We start from the raw sequence: 4,161 nt of genomic DNA, 5'->3' as shown, positions 1-4,161 counted from the left end.
GTAGAACTTATTGTTATTAATGATATGGGAGCGACTCTAGGTATAAGAATACACTTACAAGGTTACAACTATTTAACATGTAGATTGTGACACGATACCAATAGGCAACCATTGATCTCAAATGTAATGTATTATCTAATTTTGTTGATTTTCCTTCACAAAGTCATAAAGTGTGCTGAGGTGCTTGCTCGGTTGTGTAGAAATATATTCCCATCACTCAAAACCATTCTACAATTCTATGAAATGTCTGGAACTTGGTTGGTTGGTAGATTGCAATATAACCCCTGGTACCAGCAGAAGTCAAAAATAGTTCCAACCATCGTTGATATTGACCACGCCCACTGAAGACAATATCATTCAGCTTGCACACGCCTACTTGTCGGAAATCAAAAATATGCATTACGTTGTCATTTGAAACTATGAAAGGACAGAATAATGTCAGGAAAAGCGTGTCTACTATGATACAAGAAGACGGCTCTGGCGCTAAAGAATACCTCAATAAACCAATATGGACATTCAAAGCTACAGAGAATTTTGCTTGGCAGAAGGGTACTCCTCTATGGTCAGACTGGGTTTTACTCTACCTATAATGGGCCCATGCATGTAAGTATGTAATGTACATAAAGGTAGATATAATACCACGTGATCTCAATTGAATTCATTCACAAGATTGGATATTTGATTGATAATCTATCTGTACCGTGTCGGAGTCTTTATGCTGATCTTTTTTTCTGTCATTGCGTGCCATGGATTGATAATTAATCCGGACTTTGATTAAGATCCGGTTGGACATCGTACAGGCGTGTGGAAGTTGTGGGAGGATGTATAAATCATCAAATTCAACAAAGAACAATAAATATATCGATGACCTATGACACCAACCGACCTAAATTATATTTATGAAACGACGGAAAAAGTTTGGAGTCAGCATAATTATGTTAAAATACGCGAAAAATTGTAATAGCGGTGTGTCATGAAAATTGTTGTGAATACGCAACCGATAGCAACAAATGGATTTGACTTATTTCTTTCCAAAAGCTTATCCGGTACATTAAGGAAATGAAACTACCCGTACTTCTTGTCCTAACTGTTGTGATTAAGGTTTGCTGTCAATCAGATTCGGGGTCTTGTTGTCGAGATTTTGAGAGGTTGAATGAATCAGTAACAAGTATGTTAATTCGAGTAACCGATCTAGAAGCTCAAAATAAAAGACGGGAAATCAAATCTCGTCGACTGGAAAAAGGTCAGTGAACTACTGTTTTTAGTATCTAGGGTGGTTGAAAGTAACAAATTACCATTCAACAGAAACCAATGGTACAGCGTTAAAGAGACTTGAAAAAGGTTTTCCTCTACTTTTCATGCGTATGTGAGTCATTCATGGCTTCTATTTGCATCATTCCGTTTTTTGTCAGGTCTGTTGTTCCTCTAATTAAAGAAATGTCTTACAAAAGCTGATAATATTAATCAATATTAAACTTTTGTGATAGTGACGTCATAAAAAACTTAATTAGATATTTATAGTGTAATTGCAAGTCCTGCAGATTCCTGACTTAAAGTTGCAATGGTGCAAATAGATGCTATCAATGTCCCCGACACACATAACAATTAAGAAAACCTCTTCACAACCCCTTTAACAGTTATCACTTATTATCATATTGACTATCTGCTTTTCCAGCTTAAAGGGTTCTAGGCTATTTAAGCTGTCCGTAGTAGAAGTAAAAATAACTACCCTACGTCTGGTTTGTTTGATATTCCAGAGAAGCGTAAGAGCGGAATTCGTGATACATTGGTTAATCTAAGTAATCTAAGGTCATTGTAATCATTATTTAGACGGCTATATCCTTATAATATTTATACAGTCAAAGTCTTTACAGGGTAAGGAGAATAGTAAAATGATCGACATCCCTTTAAATCATCTGAAAAAAGCTTTAAAAGTACAGGTGCTCCATTTCGGGGAGTTGATTTGAGTCGTGCATATATGTAAATAGTCATCAGAAGTACAAGAAATGTACGAAAATCGCATAATTCCTTCAAAAATATCTCAAACTATGGAATTATTTTCCTACACCCCTGACACCCTAGTATCACATCCCCAGGGGATGAAAACACCCCGGGTTCGGAACCGTCGCTCTAATAACACTTATAATACTGTTCGAAATGTGAGTTCAAGACGTCCAATGCAAGATAACACAAATCCACTTATCGTTCTATTCCATTTCTTTAAAGTTGTCATGCTCAGTTATGTATACAGGTACATTAATTCTACGTGTAGAGGTTGTAGTTGCCTAGAAGACTTCCTGGGAACTTTCAACACAATATCAGTTCAAAATTCGTTGCACCATTTAGCTTTATCAGCTTTACCTATTGACTTAAGTGTTTAAAGTTCTCAGCCCTTGGGAATCCTGTTACCTTTTAACCTTCATGTAATTTCGTTTCGATTGCCAATTCTCAATGGATCTTTAAAATGTACAGCACGTAGCACATTATCTCTGTTTTTATATAGTCCAATCTGAACGACTAGACCAGAGAGCATCTCACTGTGCATAACCCTCCTTGTAAAAAAAAAACAAAAATGCGAGAGAACATCAAAATTACCCAATTCGCAGAAAAATGCCCTAAAGACCTATTTTATAAGGCGATATATCGTCAGCGTGCATTTGTCCACGACAGCTCTACGACAAAATCGAAAGTGATCGGGGACATATCTGGCATGGTTGATCAAAAGACGCTCCGACGTGCCTTGTCGGCAAGTGTGTGGGTGTTCTCGATAATTTGCCGTGACCTTGCCAAGGTTCTCACTTCCGCATAACGACTTCCACGAACTCGTTGTCTTCATCTCCCGTTCTCTGTGTCTTGTTCGGTAATATCCAATTCAAACAGTCTGAAATCGTTGAAATCCGCCCTTGATAGTCGAAAATATAGGTCCTTCTGGCTCAGTTCTCGCGTCAAACTATTATATGAACCTTGCATTGACCTAGTGTCTTGCCCGTGTATACGTCGCATATAAGTTGAGCTACGTCTCCAATAAATGAGCATAAAGACGGCAAGTTGTCTCCTCCTCCTCTGCCAGTGCATTTCCAATCTATAGAACGCAAGAGGCAGCCAAGTTGCGATAGAATGTCGGTATATGTTTGCACTCGCTGCACGTCCTGATAATTTATCGCCGTCAAAAAATCGTAAGGCATTTTACATCAAAAACCAGTAGATTGCATGTGCAACGTGCCTTAAGAACAGGGCCCTTTGAGTCATTTTTTGATTATGACCTTATATACTTGTAACCTTCTTGTAATAATCGTACTCACAATATCAAACTTTAAAAAAAAATAGGCCTATAATATATTATTCGCAATACGCAATATTCAATAGATTACATAGAAATGGCAACATTGCCTGGTTGAATATATATTGAATATAATGGCTAAGTAGGGGGTCGATTATAATTCACGTAAACTATTATTTTTAATTTTTCCGCATGTCATAATCCCTACATATACTTAATTGTTATGCGAGTTTCGAATGTAATGTAATAAAAATTGAATGAACATAGTTCAAGATCAGTCAATAATTTGACACTCCTATATACCTCGTACCTCGTATATTTACAGTATGACAATCAAGAAAAAAGAAGAAAAAGGTCATTTAGTTGCAGATATAGTTCTCCTTGAAAATTAAATATTGTGCAAAATTTCACCCCCGCAACAGGATTGGCCAAATCTACATGCCGTACTGTCCACGCCTTCAAAAAAAAAGAGTTCAAATCGAATCGTATTTCCATTCTCAGTGTACTCTTATCCACCTCGTTGAAATACACCCACTCAATAATGAGAGTACAACTTATCTGAGAGTTTTTATTGATGAATGTAAGCTATTACACTTCTGTGTAAAGATAACCCCATTTTAAAATATTTTAGGGGTTGTTCTTTCAAAACGTTGCGGCACAAAAATGCTTACATATATTATGCTCAGGTGGCTTGCTAACGCATACACGTTCGGCCAAATTCCAGAGTTTTTGAATATTTGATTTTTACCAATCCTATCTTAGTCTCAGAAACGATATTTTTTTAGTTGAGCCAATCAGTCGAAATTTAAGTGTGATATCCAGAATTATCCGCGTTTGATAGTTGCAAAAAACGAGTTGTCTTCTCTTGAGACACTGTCATA

General features: G+C 36.8%; 1 protein-coding gene across 1 annotated transcript in view; it reads left to right on the top strand.

Moving 5' to 3' along the window:
- Window positions 1–419: 419 nt before the first annotated feature.
- The window catches only part of LOTGIDRAFT_162745 (hypothetical protein), a gene marked incomplete at both ends in the record, with an annotated part of 5,949 nt that continues 2,207 nt past the window's right edge, over window positions 420–4,161 (top strand). The window contains 2 exons of the mRNA XM_009058745.1: window positions 420–549; window positions 1,118–1,243. Of these exons, the coding sequence (XP_009056993.1) occupies window positions 420–549; window positions 1,118–1,243 (256 nt within the window). The remainder of the gene's footprint in view (window positions 550–1,117; window positions 1,244–4,161) is intronic.

Source organism: Lottia gigantea, assembly GCF_000327385.1.
Source record: "Lottia gigantea unplaced genomic scaffold LOTGIsca_35, whole genome shotgun sequence".
Lineage (NCBI taxonomy): Eukaryota > Metazoa > Mollusca > Gastropoda > Lottiidae > Lottia > Lottia gigantea.
Note: the sequence above shows the minus strand (reverse complement) of the source record. Positions and strands in the feature narration are given on the sequence as shown.